The sequence below is a fragment of the Quercus suber genome, unplaced genomic scaffold, assembly GCF_002906115.3.
Source record: "Quercus suber isolate HL8 unplaced genomic scaffold, Cork oak 2.0 scaffold_391, whole genome shotgun sequence".
In the NCBI taxonomy this organism is placed as follows: domain Eukaryota; kingdom Viridiplantae; phylum Streptophyta; class Magnoliopsida; order Fagales; family Fagaceae; genus Quercus; species Quercus suber.
This window is the reverse complement of record NW_027069843.1, coordinates 591,048-605,719: the sequence shown is the minus strand read 5'-3', so window position 1 is coordinate 605,719 and position 14,672 is coordinate 591,048. Positions and strand designations below refer to the sequence as shown.

The following is a 14,672-nucleotide window of genomic DNA, read 5'->3' as shown; positions in this document are numbered from 1 at the left end:
TTCCTCAATTGTGACCAATCTGAGACTCTTTAAGACATGCCCTAGTCATCGGAGAAAAATTTTCTGTCTGGATATGTCCTGTTTGTATCTTTTTTTATTTTCCCTCTATTTTTTAGAAATTAATTCACCTACTACTTTAGTATCACACACACTCTCTCTCCCCAAAGTCATTGAGTGCTAATTCTACGAAACAAAAAATTTCAATTAGACTTCCTTTATTGGTAAGAAAAATGGGATAGTTGAAATGATTAAAAAAAATAATAATAAAGAAAGAAAAAAAATATATATCTATATCTATGTAAGATTTTTTTTTTTTTTTTTGTGATTTTTGAAAAAACCAATTGATTTTTGAAGTATTTTTAAAAATGCAACAAAACACGAAAAATAGTCGATCGTCTTGAAAATATTTTTCATTATTAAACATATTACATCAAGATAAATAGAGGTTTTATTTGTCTTCATTTTTATTTTAGTGTTTAGATTAAATTCTAGGGTCTAGTGCTCTACTTAAATCTAGCCACCGGTGGACTTTGTTTAAAAGTCAACCATGGCTCCCAATCAAATCGTTCATTCCTTAGTTAACTATTGTTTTGAAAATAGTAAAATATCTAATACACCTAATTATTATTGTTTGAAAACACATTATTGGTCTATAATATCTAAAATATCTAATATATTCATTATTGTTTTTGGCAAAGCATCATGATCAATTAAGAAATTATTTTTTATTAGTAGGGACTGTCGAAGCACTAAACACAACTGGCTTTGTCTGGTTTTGGACTCATATATGTATAGAATTAATTATGTGCCCTAGGGCATGGATGCTTCATTGAATGCCACTCGTAAAGTATGATCCATTGTTCATTATTTCTCGTTAAAAATTTATACAATGACCTTTAAAAAAATTATTCTACCTATGTACATATTAGTACGTACGTGCATGTGTACTTCAAATCAAATGGAAGCACGTGTCTACAGTTGCATGGATTAGCACACCACTCATTATTTAATAGGTCAAAGGATGTGTATAAATTGTTAAGATTATGACAGATGAGTGAATGTATATGCATTATTATGTCAGTGACCTACTTTTATTCTTAAAATAATAGTTAATTAGGTGTGCCATGAACACTTTGAGAAGAACAGCCACGCCTTATCTGTAAAGTCAGAGAATGACTTGTACACAAAGTGATTATATACATATAATAATAACTATACTTATTGCTGCACACGTTCAATTACACGCAACTTGTAAATACATAACTTCATTTGTGATTGCAAAATGATGAAATCGTGTTTTTAACTAAAATCATGTATTTTAGTTGTTTTTCTCATATATATTAATTGTTTTTCTCGTACTTACAGTGTGTAACTAACACCGACAATATAATAAATATATCATAAAAACATTTCAAAGGAGCACTTTGGGGCTTGAGAAAACGAAAACCATCAAAAAGGTGGTATTAAATTAGGAGTGGTTTCCACCCCAGAAAGTTGCTGAAACACCAAAGAAATAGTATCCATGTGGGGTAGGAGAGGTTGATTTGTATTTTGTTTCCATATCCCAATCCCATCCCATATTGTCTCATTCAAGAACAAAGAATATAATAATAAACAAGAAGAAGCCTATAGAGAGAGAGAGAGAGAGAGATTAGCTAAGGGAGAGGAATGATACCTTAATAAATTGTTGAAATCTGGTATGCATAATTATTATTATTATTATTTAGCAAATAGACCAGTTTTGAGTAAGGGGGATTATGGACCCACATGCAAGGATGCCCCTATTTGGCCGTCAAAAAGTTGAAACTTATCTGATATATTGATCAACAAACTCTTCCAAGTTGCACGCAGCAAACTGGGACTGACCCCTGGTTTCTATTCTTAGTGGTTTTTCACATACTGGGACTCTCTCCCTGGTTTTGTTTAGGCCCTACGTACGCGGTGGCATACAATTATTTGCCGTTTAAAGTAGGCCAATGATTGTCTCTTATTCTTCTAATAGCTCTAGAACATTATTTTACAAAATATCAACATCGTGAATCTATATTTTTTCTTTTCTTCAAATTTTTGGTATGTACGGAGTATGGTCTTTGGGAGGTAGAGCGATGCCATGTACGTACATTGCAATACTAATAATTAAGTCTAATGTGCCAATAAATTTCATTACTGTTGATGAGTGTTGCGGTGTTCCAAGTTGTATAAATTTGATTGGACCATATGAGTTTGTGTTGTACAGACACATAGTGATGAGTTTTACATTGTGTGTTTACTAAGTGAATTTTTAGATATATAAATGATTATAACAAACCTTGATTGTAACTCAACAAGCCTTTATGGGAAAATAAGCTCCTTTATGTAATTAGCGCTTTCCTTGTGGCACACCGTACCATTTATTTTGCCTATTATTATCTAGATTCTAGCATTGACTAGCTAGGAGTAATGTGGTCCATCCTTTGATTGTGGCTAGTGTAAGGAATATGCAATGTTCCTCGAGGTGTGAATTCAGTTTTTGAGGGCTTGGTTGGCTGGTTAGGTGTTTAAGGGACTTCTAGGTTCGGCTAGGGCTCAGAATTATAATAGGTTAAGCGTTCAAGAACAGTTCTCAATGAGAAATGAAGAGAGAGTTTGTAGGAAATGAGATTAGGGTTGAGAGTTTACAATGAAAAATGGTTTAAGGTAGACCAAGATTTTACAATGAAAAAAACACTAAAAAATAGTAAAAATATTTTCCTATATTTTAGGATTAAACAAACGGAGTCTAATATTTTCACTTTAAGCTAAAGAAAGTATAACTTACAAAAAAACAAGTGTATAACTATAGTAATTACAAAGAAACGTCAAATATACTCAAGAATTGTTGGCTACAAAAATAGCATCCAGTTAAGAGAATAGCACGTTTTGAAACAACGGTGGCGCTTTGAATAAGAGTCAAACTACTTGACTCCTTACGAGTCCTTGTTTTGTATCTAGTCAATCTATGTATACATAAATTATTTGTATCGATAAGTGATGGAATTGATACCAGATCTTTTTTGGCTAAATGGGTCATTATGATGATAGAATTGATATGTTAGCCCATCTTTCAAGCTAAAGATTGTGATCAGATTTCCCCCAAGTGTCTTTGTTTGTATGTTTTTTTGTTAGTTTGGTAAGTGTACAAGTTGTGCAATTTGATAGTCTTTGTTTGTGGGGTTTACATGACCATTCCTATAGCAGCAGCTGCTATAGGAACACAGAAAACTGATTTTGTTAGACAAAAAAGGCAAGCTAATGTCAATTTCTATGAAAAGGATGGGACCTTTTTTCTGTCTTTGGTGGATTCAAGGTCATTGTAATGAGAGAATATATATACATATATATTAATTGTTTATGATCGTTATCTTAAACTTTATAATATCAGTATGAATTGGAAAAACCTACAGAGCAAAATCCAACACCTTTTTTTTTTAACACCATCAAGGTGAATGTCCACTTATAAAGGCACACTGGTACAAGTGGGAGATCCCTCCCATCCCTTTCTTCATGTCTCTCTCACTCTCTAACGACAAGTGATAGCTGTAACCAAGTACTCTTTGAAAAGAGAAAAGATAGAAACAATCCAATTCAAATCATTCAATATAGACTTTGTCCAATTTTTTCTATATTTAAACCTTTTAAAAATTATATGAGGTCCTCTTGCTTTGGTACTATGTACCTTAATTTATGACCAATAATTAATAACTTAAGTTTAGTGCTAGTGAGGAAAGATTTGAGTTAAAAAAAAATCTATAGCCACTAGATTTATATATCACTTATCAAGCATTAACAATCCATTAACCATCACATAATTTTAAATTTATTCAAAAACTAAACTCAAAAAGAAAAAATAAACATAAAAAAATGTGAACATAGTTGCATTAGATTCGATTAATCTTGCTTAGAAGGTCTTTGTCCTGTTATCTGTAGATTTTTCCACAATCAATTAAAACCAAATATATAAAAAAAAGCTTTCTTACTTATAATGTTGATGTACAATAAGAAATTGATATAGTGGAACTTATAAGAATCCAGATGTGTTGGTTCTGTTTTTCAAAAATTAATACAATAATTCATATTAAAATAATAAACTTGCAATAAATAATATGGATTTTCACTATTCATTTCAATACATTTATATGAAAAATCACACATGTATGATTGGTAAATAAATCTATAATATATAGTAGGGTTGAGAGGATATACATAACTTGGTTGAGTCACTGCTAAAGGTGTTTCATGCCGCAAAATAATATTATACATACATATTTTTCAATCGGTGTCGTGTGTTTTCGAAATTGTTGGAAAAAGTTTAGCTTATTATTATTATTATTATTTTGTCTCAGTTGTTTTTTTTATTTAAATAATTGATTATTTTTTTATAAATAAATCAGCTTTTAATTTTTTTAAAACATTTAATATAAAAGTTATCAAAAACGATAACTGATAATAAACATTATGCAAATAAGTTATTGAAAATAAATAATTTTCAAACAAACATGCATTGTGTTCACAATGTCTGTTTCTAAATACAATAGCTTAACCACATACACTATAATATATAAATGAATTCCTTATCTATCTTTGTAACTTAATCCCTAATCTTAGATCACGGGTTCTAAAGAGTGTTTGGGAAAAGTCAAAAATCATTTTGCTTTTTGGTTTTCTTTTCTTTTCTTTTTATCTTTTTTTTTTTTTTTTTTTGTCTCATTTGCAAATAATCTAATAATCTAACTTGTAGCTTATTTGTGAAAAATCTAAAAGTTATGTTATTTGTAAATAAGCTAGTTTTTAGCTTTTTGTTACACATTCAATATAAAAGTTACCAAAAATGATATCGTTTATATACTATGCAAATAAACTACCAAAAATTGTGGGGTACCTAAACAAATAAATTTTGTTATTTTAAGAATGTAACCAAGATATCAAAGTTTTGTAATTTTCTTAAATTGTATCTAGAGAATGAAGCTATGAATTCTTTTTCTTTTGCATTCAATAATAATATAAACTTTTTTAATGTAAAAAAATAATTTTGTTTCATTTTCAATGTTAATTTTTTTATTCAATAAAATAAGTGACGATTCTATGTAAAACTCTTGAACTAAGAGGACATCAGTCAAACCACTTACTAGAGACAATAGTTTTAACCACATATATTATAAGCTTAATGTGTTTGTACAATACCATAAAGCAAAAAATCCAACAAAGATATACTCTTTCTTATCAAAAAATAATATATACAAGATCTCCATTTTATACATGAATTCCTTATTTATCTCTATAACTTAGCTTCCAATCTTAGATTAATGGTTCTAGACTAGGTCTTATCTTGTAAAAAATTTTATTATTATTATTATTTTAAATGTAACTAGGAAATCAAATTTACGTAATTTTCCTATATTGTAACTAGAAAATTAAGCTACATATTCTTCCCTTTGCATTCAATTATAATGTAAATTTTGTTTTTTTATTTAAAATGAAATAAAAAAGTGTTGTTTCATTTGCAAGATTTTCTTGTATAATAATGTAAGTGACGACTTCATGTAAAACCTTTGATCTAAGGAGACAAATATCTTGGAAATATATTCTTGGAGAAAACTCTCAAAAAAGATACTTTGAGGAAAACCTTAATTGGACTTTTTTGTTATAAAGCAAAAAGTCATTTCGATCACATAAGACACTTTCTTTATGATTTTTTTTTTTTTGGGTCTTTTGAGAAAGACAGCCCTTAAGGCTTTTAGAAAATATATTTCCAGGAAAATCTTTCTTTGATATTTTCAAAGAAAAGGGTTTTCATGGAAATTACTTTTCTAAAGAAAGTAATTTATTAGGATTTTGGAAGAAAAAAAATGTTTCAAATGTATCAAAAGATTCAAAACCATCCTTTATGAGTTTTTCCAACGAAAACAAAATCATTTTAGGAAGGAATTCTTTGGAAACACACCCATAATTGGATAGTTTTCAATAAACCATTGTGCTGACCAAAGGAGAGGCAAATGGACTGGGCCTCACTTGGGCTCACAACTTATTTGAAAAGTGGGTATAGGATTTCTCACAATAGGTGGTCCACGGCACAGAGACTCAATGAAATCACTTTTCTCCTTTTATGTGGCTACCATTTTTCTTTCACCCTCTCTCTCCCTCTCTTTTCTTCAAAACTCTCCAACCCCCTATCTACTCTCCCTTCTCTCTTATTTATAGCACTCTGATTAATGGGGTGCCATGATTGCTTTTATAGTTAGTGTAATGAGAGGTCTAATGTTATCCGTTATAAGTGGTTAGTTAGGTGGGAGTGGGATGGGGCGAAGGTGGCTTTGGAACTTGGTTCCCACTTCAGCGATTATGTCTGGCATAGGTGCTTCAGGGTATCGCCGGTCACATTCATGATGGGATGCTCGACAGTTATTCTTCTTATACTGTCCGGTAATTGTTTCCCGAGCAAATACTGAGTGGTAAAACCTGGGCCTACACCCCGTGTGGGCTTAAGTTGGGATCCTGGGTAAAGGAGGATGGGAATAATGGGCCGCATCGTTTGTGCTTGAACTTAAGGCCCAAATGGGCCTGGTCATCTTGGAGCCGTACATTAGCCCCCTCTTGATTCATGTCCAGTGCACGGATAGAATCAAGAAGCCCGGTGGGCACATTCGCTAGAGAAGGTTAATAGGTGGAAGCCAAGGCGGTTTTAGAGACCCATTAATGCGCCATTAAAAGACGTGCCGTTTTGGCCTATTGGGTTCAGCTGTCATCATTACTTGATGGTTTGTGAACTGAAGATGTGTCAGTTGGCGCCCACGTGAACTCTTCGTTAATGGAGCCTCATTATTGCTGTTTGGGCGCCGTTTCCCTCCTCCTTTGTCCTCTATAAATAGTTCACTCCAAATCACTTCTCCATTTTCAAACTCTCCACTCTCTGAATTTTTTTTCTGCCGAGCATTCATCTGCGCACCTATTCGCCTGCCCAGAGCCCCTCTTCCTTCCTTAGAGCCCAAAGTAAGTCCCCTACCTCTTACTTTTTCTTCAACATCTTTCTTCGTGTTTCCCCTTTTTGATTTTAGATTCTAGGATGGGGTTTGCTTACCTTTTAAACACCGCAGATTCCTTAGCCATATTTAGGCAGAAATTTGATATTCCTAATGACGTGGAAGTGGCATATTGCCATGAGAGCGAATTCGAACTCCACAGAGGGGATCAAACTGCCTTTTTTCCTCTAATGGCAGTCCTTAAGGGTGGGGTTAGGTTCCCCTTGGACCCCCTCTTACTAGACACACTCCGGTACTACGGGCTGTGCCCCGACCAACTACCTCCAAACTTTTACCGAGTTGTTAGTTGCGTTAGTAGGTTGAACCATACATTCGGTTTGCAGTTAAACTATCACGATATAAACCACATGTACAGCTTGTGTGGAAACAAGAACACAAATTATTATTTAAAGATTAGGGATAAGCGGGTACGGGTGATATCATGCCTACCTGACTTGAATAGAAATTCTGTAGGGGAATATGTCCGGGTGCGCGGCAACTAGTTTGCTAGGGATGTCCCCCCTCCTCTCACTCGTCGCGAAGTGGGTTCGTATTGACTCTTGACCTTACTGTCTTTGTTTAATAGCTGTTCTGCTCACTTGAATTTCAATACGCCTATATGTGTGTTAATTGTTTCTTCATTTTTTCGTCATCCATGTTGTTGTTTCTCTTTCTTACAGACGGTAAAGTGTTTATCCCGGACTTCAGGGTAGTTCACGTAAGGGATTTGAACTTTGTGCTCCGATCGGAGATATTCGTTTACTGGGACGGGCAGCTCCGAGCATCCCACCTCATTCTCGGAGTTGAACCAGTTTACTCCACTCGGCAACCCTATAAGTAAGCACTCTTGGTAGACAGTCCCCTCCTATCTTATATCAACGTTCGACACGCGAACTTTTTGCTGCCGAACCTTACAATGGGAGAAGCTCGAGAGATTGGCCGGTGATACACTTGCTTGGAAGAGCTAGCCCCAATACACGACGAATCAGCGGAGTGCGTGTCCCAGCACCTCCGAGAAGTTGCACATGCTCCCGTTGAGGAAGAGGCTCCCATTCAAGAGGCTCTTGTCCAAGAAGCCCCTGCCCAACCCGAAGCCCCGACTGATCCCGAGGATCTTGTACTTGCTACCGAGCAAGTTGTTGTTGACATTACCGAACTCTCCGATACAAAATCTGACCAGAGTGTGGATATGGTGACAAGAAAGACCCTGTCCATTGACTGCTTTGTGCCTGGGGCCCTCTAGGGCCAGACGTCTCCCCCTCCGCCCTCGTCGCAAACTGGACGAGCACAAAAAAGGCAACGTGTAGGCGAGCAGGCCTCCACTAAGCCGGGAGATGCTCCTACCCGGGTACCCCTACAGTCGTCCAAGGGCATCATCATACAAGAGCCGCGGGCTCAAACCGAGGCGGCGACGTCCTCCTCTAGGGTAGCTCGGCCATGGCAACCCATGTTTCTCCTGGACGGTGATCCACTCCCCAACATTGCCAGTGTGCGAGTTTGGGAGAAAGGCGAAGGGGGTCGTGTTACCCAAAGTTTAGTGCATGGACTTCTTCTGTCTGAGGACGTGCACGCTTATGAGCAAGGGACGGAGGAGTCTATGGGGGAGAAGGCGCAATGGTTTATTGTCGTGGTAATCTCTCACTCACTAGTTTTTGTATGTTGTTATTACTTATCATTACTGTTAGCATGTACATGGTATGCGCACTAACACTCAAAATTTTATCAGGCAGCCCAACTGGCCCACGTGGTGGATGGTCATATGAAGGAACTTTCCGAGGATGCCGACAGGGAGAGGGTCGCCAAGGAGACGGCCACCAGGGCCATGAAAGAAAAAGCGAAGGCCGTTGATGCTGCCGAGAAGGCTAGGGCTTTGGCAGAGAGTAGATGTCAAATTGGCCAAGGCAGAAAGTCTGAATACCACCTAGATCGAGGAACTAGTCGATATGAGAGCGGCGTTGGCGGCTGCCGAAGAGAAGTGGAACCAAGAAGGGTATGCCGATGCGAAAAACTCGGTGGAGCCAGTAGTGAACCAAGCTCGGAAGTTGGATTTTGAAGCTGGTTGGTTGGCAGCCCTGCAGGCTATGGGGGTTCTTGAGGATTCTCTCCTTAGGAACCCCAGCCAAATACCCTTCCTAGATCTTGCTCCAGCCTCGCAGAACCCCCGGGCACCTACCGACGCAGAGGATACAACTAGCTTCAGGGAATTGGTGGAGCAAATAGACGCTCATGCAGAAACGGATGACACGGAAGTTACCAGTGTTCCCTGCCCAACCGACCAGCGTGGTGAAGACTTAGCCCAAAACCTCGCCGACCAGCAATCAATCGACCATGCCGACCAAATGAGAGAAAATTGACCAGGAAGCCGTACAAGCTTGCTATTGTTTCGTTCCAGCTAAAGTTTTTACTAGGTTTTACTTTCTTTTCTTAATTTGCCTATGTCACCGGGTTGTGGTGACTGAACAATTATTACTTTGCCTCGTTTTACCTTTCATATGGTCGCTTGGTTTTGGTGATAGGACAACGGTTTTATTCCTTATGTGTTTATGTGGTTTTTGTGTTTTTCATTTGCTTAACGTTCGCTTTAAACGTTTTCATAGAGGTTTATTTTCATGATATTTTTCTCATCATGTTTCACTGTTTTCCTTGCATAAACAATTTCCTGAATGCCAGGTAACTTATGGGGTGCTAAAGATCGAGAGCTTAGGTCAAGGTTTCTCTCTATCTGACGATGAGCATCGGACCGAGGATAGGTTTCTGTCCTTAGAAAATTTAGACTAAGGTTTCTTCCTATTCAGTGATGGATGTGGAACCGGGACAGGTTTCTGTCCTTAGAAGTTTTTTTTTTTTTTTTTTTTTTTTTTATTATTATTACAAATTTTCCGGTTGCTCGGTAATGATGATCGAACTGGGACCGACTGATAGAATCAAGCATGAGTGCACGGGTAATTCTTTCATTGTCATTAGTGATACGTGGGCAAGGTACTGCCTTACAACACAGCTTACAACAGATTAGTGGTAAAATTTCTTAAGATTATGAACATTCCATGGCCAAGGTAATGGCCTTTCATTCAAGTCCTCTTAAAGATATGCTCCAGCGCCAACGATTGCAGTAACTAGGTAGGGTCCTTCCCATGTCTGGGCTAGCTTCCCGGAGTTCGTATCTCACATGTTCCCCACGGCTTTCCTCAACACCAAGTCCCCAGCGTTGAACTCCCTTGTTTTTATACCTTGATTATAACGCCGAGCAAGCTTCTGTTGATATTCGGCCAATCGTATGGTAGCCGATTCTCAGCGCTCTTCTATCCAGTCCAAGCGTTCCATCATCAGCTCACCATTTTGGGTGGGGTCGAAACCTTCTACTCGTGCACTGCAAAGATTTACCTCGGCTAGTATCACTGCTTCCGCTCCGTACGTCAACGAAAACGAAGTCTCACCGGTTGATCTCCTTGGAGTTGTTCGGTATGCCCACAAAATGCTCGGTAGCTCCTCGGCCCATCTGCCTTTCGCACTGCCCAATCTCTTCTTCAGCCCGTTTGGGATCGCTTTGTTGATGGTTTCAGCTTGACCGTTGCTTTGTGGATAGGCTAGTGTCGAATACCTGTTTTTGATGCCGAGATCACTACAAAAAGCACGAAAAGCTTTACTATCAAACTGCAGTCCGTTGTCGGATATTAGCGAGTCTGGAACCCCAAATCTCGTAACTATGTTCCTCCACACAAACTTCTTGACGTCCACGACCCGAATATTGGCCAAAGCCTCTGCTTCCGCCCATATTGAGAAGTAATCAATGGCCACCAATACAAACCTTCGGTTACCCATTATTCGGGGAAAAGGGGCGAGAATATCCAGCCCCCACTGCGCGAAGGGCCATGGACTACTGATCGGGTTTAGATGCCCTGCTCGCTGATGGATTAACGAGGCGTGTTTTTAACACTGTTCGCAATTTCTTACATACTCAGCGGCATCCTTCTGTATTTGCAATCACCAAAACCCCAGAGTCATTGCTCAGTGGGCCAATGAACGCCCCTCCACATGGCTGCCACAAACCCCTCATGCAATTCGGCTAGAAGCTCGCCCATCTTCTCTGGGTGCAAGCACAGAAGATATGGCCCCCCAAAAGTTCTTTGATATAGCTTGCGATCTGTCGACAACCAGTATCGGGGTGCTACTCGGCGAACCTTGTTAGCCTCTTTTCGTCGCTTGGGACCCGATTCTCAGAAAGGAACTCAATGATTGGGTCCATCCAACACGGCTCGAGTGTTGTAATCACGGCAACGTCAACCTTGATGATGCCAACGCAACCTGTCATACCAATGCTCGGTTCTGCTATCAGTTCCACTTTAATCAGCCGAGGAACCTCTTTCGTCATTGACGACGCTAACGTAGCTAAGGAATCAACATGTCTGTTCTGCGTTCGGCCCGCTTGGGATACCTTCACTGTACTAAACTTGTTCATAGCCTCTTTTACCGATTGCAAGTATGCTTTCATCCAGGGGTCCCGGGCTTTAAATGTTCCCTGGACTTGACTCACAACCAACCGAGAATTCGAATGTATCTCCACCTCTGGGGCTCCCATTTCCGAGACAACTCTCAATCCGACGAGGAAAGCTTCGTACTCAGCTTTGTTGTTAGAAGCTCTGAACCCCAGCCTAAAAGAGTGCTCCAGCCTTATTCCCTCCGGAGTGACAATAACAATACCGGCTCCCGTCCTCAAAGAGTTTGATGCGCCATCCACGAATACTTTCCACGGGCGAGCCTCCACATGACACATTGTTCCCCCGTCAATCTTGGGAGAAAACTCTACAACGAAATCAGCGAGGACTTGGCCCTTCACTGAACTTCGTGGCCGGTATCGTATATCAAAAGAACCCAGCCGAGTCGCTCATTTTTCTATCCGGCCTGTGAAGTCTGACCCCCTCAACAACGATTACAAGGGATACTTCGTCAAGACATACACTGTGTAAGCTTGAAAATAACGTGGCAACCTTTTCGCGGCGTGTATCAGGGCTAGCACCAACTTTTCCAATGGCATGTATCTTGTCTCGGCATCAACTAAAGTCTTACTGATGTAATACACAGGCTGTTGAATTTCTCGGTCACTGAGTAGTACGGCATTGACAGCGTGATCGAACACTAACAGATACATGAGTAAGTCCTCCTCGGGCTCCGGGGCTGTTAACATAGGTGCCCGTATCAAATATTCCTTCAAATCCTGAAAGGCCTTATCACATTCTTTGTCCCATTAAAACCCTTTCCACTTCTTTAGAAGTTGATAGAATGATCGGCAAATTTGGAGATGAACCGGTTAAGGGCGGCTAGCATCCTAGTTAACACTTGCACCTCTTTTAGATTGCTCAGTGGTTTGAGACGCTTCACGGCATCTATCTGGTCTAGATTGACTTCTATTCCTTGGTTGGTGATCAAATATCCCAGAAATTTTCCGGCACCCACTCCAAAAGCACACTTCTCGGCATTCAGGCGTAACATATGTTGGCGAAGTACCTCAAACACCCCCCTGAGGTCTTCCAAATGCCACACCTCCTGCTTGCTTTTCACCACCATGTGGTCAATATACACTTCAATGGTTTGTCCTATTTTATTCCGGAACATCATCGTCATCATCCGCTAATATGTGGCCCCGGCATTTTTCAACCCAAAGGGCATCATAGTATAGTGATAGTTAGCATCCGGGGATATGAAGGCGGTCTTTTCCTGGTCCTTGGGAGCCAACGTAATCTGGTGATACCCCTGAAAAGCGTCCAAAAAACTCATCCTCGTGTGCTCGCACGTGGCATCTACTAACTGGTTGATCTTCGGCATGGAAAATGGGTCTTTCGAACATGCTCGATTCAAATCTGTGAAATCCACACAGACTCTCCACTTGCCGTTTTTCTTCCTCCCTACCATCGTGTTTGTCAACCATTCCGGGAAATAGATTTCCCTTATTTCCCCAGCCTCTTTTAACCTTTGAACTTCTGCTTTCACTGCTTCAACATGTTCCTTGGCTGACCTTCTCTGCTTTTGCNTGATCTTTATTGCGGGCGCTTTTCTTTTGCTTTGCAGTCGGTTGTCTTCTAGCCGTTTGTACTCTTTGATGCGCCTCATCAGCTATCTCATGTCCTCGGGGGTTTCTTAATTAATGATTCCCTTAGTCCGGAGTCCTCGGAAACCCCCATTCTGAAAGTGCTCGCAGCTATCTTCTCGTTTCCTTCGCTGATCTCGTTGTAAAGCTCCCAATACCAAGCAGCATAGCTACGAAGGGTCTCCCCCACCCTCATTTTCATGGACAGCAATGCGTCTACCGGTTGTGGCTCCCGGCTACAACTTACGAACCGGATCCCGAACTCCTGTATTAACTGGACGAAGTTGTGGATGGAGCCTTTCCGTAACCCATTAAACCATCTCAGAGCGGTAGGGCCAAAACTTGAGGGAAAAACTTTACACATCAGCGCGTCATTGTGGGTATGCAGGGACATCATCTGGATGTAATGATTGATGTGCTCTACTGGGTCAGTCTTCCCATCATAAGAGTTGAACGGAGGCCGCACGAATCTGTCTGGCATTGGGGTCCGCTCGATGCCATCTGAAAATGGCAACCTTGCAGCTCTTCGCAGCGCACGACTCATCGTATCCATGGCCGCATTATGGGCCGTTGCTCTTCTGGGGAATCCGAGCCTCGGTCCGTATACTCCCGTGACCGCGAACGGTCTCGGCGGTGGTGGGATTCTTGCGAATTCGAACATTCCCTTCGCCGACGAGATTCCCGTGAGTGGGATCGTTCTTGGCAGTGATTGGATCTGGATTGATTGGATCCAGTCTCTTGACGATTTTCCCTGGTATTGGACCTCCTTTCTCGGTCGTCTTGGTTCCTTCTACGACGTCGATTCTCTGCCTCCAACTCCAGATCTCTCACCATCCTGCGCAACCACTCAAGTTCCTCGTCCCTTTCGTCGGGTTGTCTGTGCCCTAAAGCAACGGATATTGTTCGTTGCGTTTGGAATGACTGTTCGTCGAGGCTGGATCTCTCTTCCTCGCACTCGTGATTCTTATCTTCGCGCCTTTTTTGCCTCTGTTCTCACTAGGAGGATCCCCGAGAAGATCCCATCGAACCACTTTTAGCATCACTCCCGGAATGTCTCCCGGACATTTTCTCGCGTAGGAGTCTCGACGGAACCACGGCTCTGTAGGAGATTCCCATAGATGGTGCCAATTGTGCTAACCAAAGGAAAGGCAAGTGGACTGGGCCTCACTTGGGCTCACAACTTATTTGAAAAGTGGGTATAGGATTTCCCACAATGGGTGGTCCACGGCACAGAAACTCAATGAGATCACTTTTCTCCTTCTATGTGGCTACCATTTTTCTTTCACCTTCTCTCTCCCTCTCTTTTCTTCAAAACTCTCCAACCCCCTATCCACTCTCCCTCCTCTCTTATTTATAGCACTCTGATTAGTGGGGTGCCATGATTGCTTTTGCAGTTAGTGTAATGAGAGGTCCAATGTCATCAGTTATAAGTGGTTGGTTAGGTGGGAGTGGGATGGAGTGAAGGTGGCTTTGGAACTTGGTTCCCACTTCAGCGATTATGTCCGACAGTGGTGCTTCAGGGTATCGCCGATCACATTCATGATGGGATGCTCGGC

General features: G+C 40.3%; 1 protein-coding gene across 1 annotated transcript; it reads right to left on the bottom strand.

Moving 5' to 3' along the window:
- Nucleotides 1-13,147: 13,147 nt before the first annotated feature.
- Nucleotides 13,148-13,669, bottom strand: LOC136062204 (uncharacterized). Its single transcript, XM_065761007.1, has one exon. It carries the CDS (start codon nt 13,667-13,669, stop codon nt 13,148-13,150), a length of 522 nt encoding a protein of 173 aa, XP_065617079.1.
- Between the last annotated feature and the right edge of the window lie 1,003 nt (nt 13,670-14,672).

Bases quoted from the DNA above. Each gene is read 5' to 3' on its own strand.
- LOC136062204 (XM_065761007.1), bottom strand. From the start codon at position 13,669: ATGGATACGATGAGTCGTGCGCTGCGAAGAGCTGCAAGGTTGCCATTT.